The sequence below is a fragment of the Helobdella robusta genome (assembly GCF_000326865.2).
Source record: "Helobdella robusta unplaced genomic scaffold HELROscaffold_62, whole genome shotgun sequence".
NCBI lineage: Eukaryota > Metazoa > Annelida > Clitellata > Rhynchobdellida > Glossiphoniidae > Helobdella > Helobdella robusta.
The window spans coordinates 859,180-860,263 of NW_008705346.1; the positions used below are offsets into that span (position 1 = coordinate 859,180).

The following is a 1,084-nucleotide window of genomic DNA, read 5'->3' on the forward strand; positions in this document are numbered from 1 at the left end:
ATAGTTGTTGTAGTTTATGTTGACGTCACTAGAGTTGATGTTGACGTCATGAGAGTTAGTGTTGACGTCATGAGAATCAATGTTATAGATGTTATTTTTTCTCTATTGAGAAAAAAACTTAAAAAATTATACAAACAAACTCCAGGATATCTCAACACAACCGCAATGCCAGTCGCCAACAACGACAACTCCCAACATTCCAACAGCAACAACAACAGCAACAACATCAGCAACAACAGCAATAAACTGTGACGATAATGACGAAGTAACATTTGGCCTAACAGGCATAAATGTCTTAGTAACAAACTTCGTAACGGTTCAATCAGTCGGACGGAATAACCTTGGAAAGATGTCCGAACCATTTGTACTGCCCGCTAAATATGACGGTGGTTTGTAATTATTATTATTATTATTGTTGTTGTTGTTGTTGTTGTTGCAGTAATAGTAGCTGTAGTAGTAGTAGTAGTAGTAGTAGTAGTAGTAGTTGTTGTTGTTGTTGTGGTTGATGTGGTTGTTATGGTTGATGCCGTTGTGTTGAAATGTAGATAGAATTGTTTCATTTTGGCGAATTATCGTTGGAGCTGTATGTTTTTTGGAATTGTATGCTTTTTATTTTATAAAATTGACAATAATAGCAAACAAATTAATAATAATAATAATAATAATCATAATCACAATAATCATAATAATAATAATAATGGGAACATTCTTTTAATTAGCGAAAAAATAAAATCCAAATGAAATGAATCGAAAAATAGTGAATCATATATCAGGGTGTAATTAAATAAGACGTAAAATATAATGTACATAATAATAATAATAATAATAATAATAATAATAATAATAATAATAATAATAATGATGATGATGATGATGATGATGATGATGATGATGATGATGATGATGATGATGATGATGATAATGATAATAATCATAATCATAATCATGATCATAATAAATAATAATAATAATAATAATAATGATGATAATAATAATAATAATCATAATCATAATCATGATCATAATAATAATAAATAATAATAATAATAATAATAAATACACCGAAAGGTAATTCAGACGCATC

General features: G+C 27.9%; 1 protein-coding gene across 1 annotated transcript in view; it reads left to right on the plus strand.

Annotated features, from left to right (window-relative positions):
• Nucleotides 1-380: 380 nt before the first annotated feature.
• The window catches only part of HELRODRAFT_180553 (hypothetical protein), a gene marked incomplete at both ends in the record, with an annotated part of 6,691 nt that continues 5,987 nt past the window's right edge, over nt 381-1,084 (plus strand). Inside the window, one exon of the mRNA XM_009029848.1 lies at nt 381-389. Within this exon, the coding sequence (XP_009028096.1) occupies nt 381-389 (9 nt within the window). The remainder of the gene's footprint in view (nt 390-1,084) is intronic.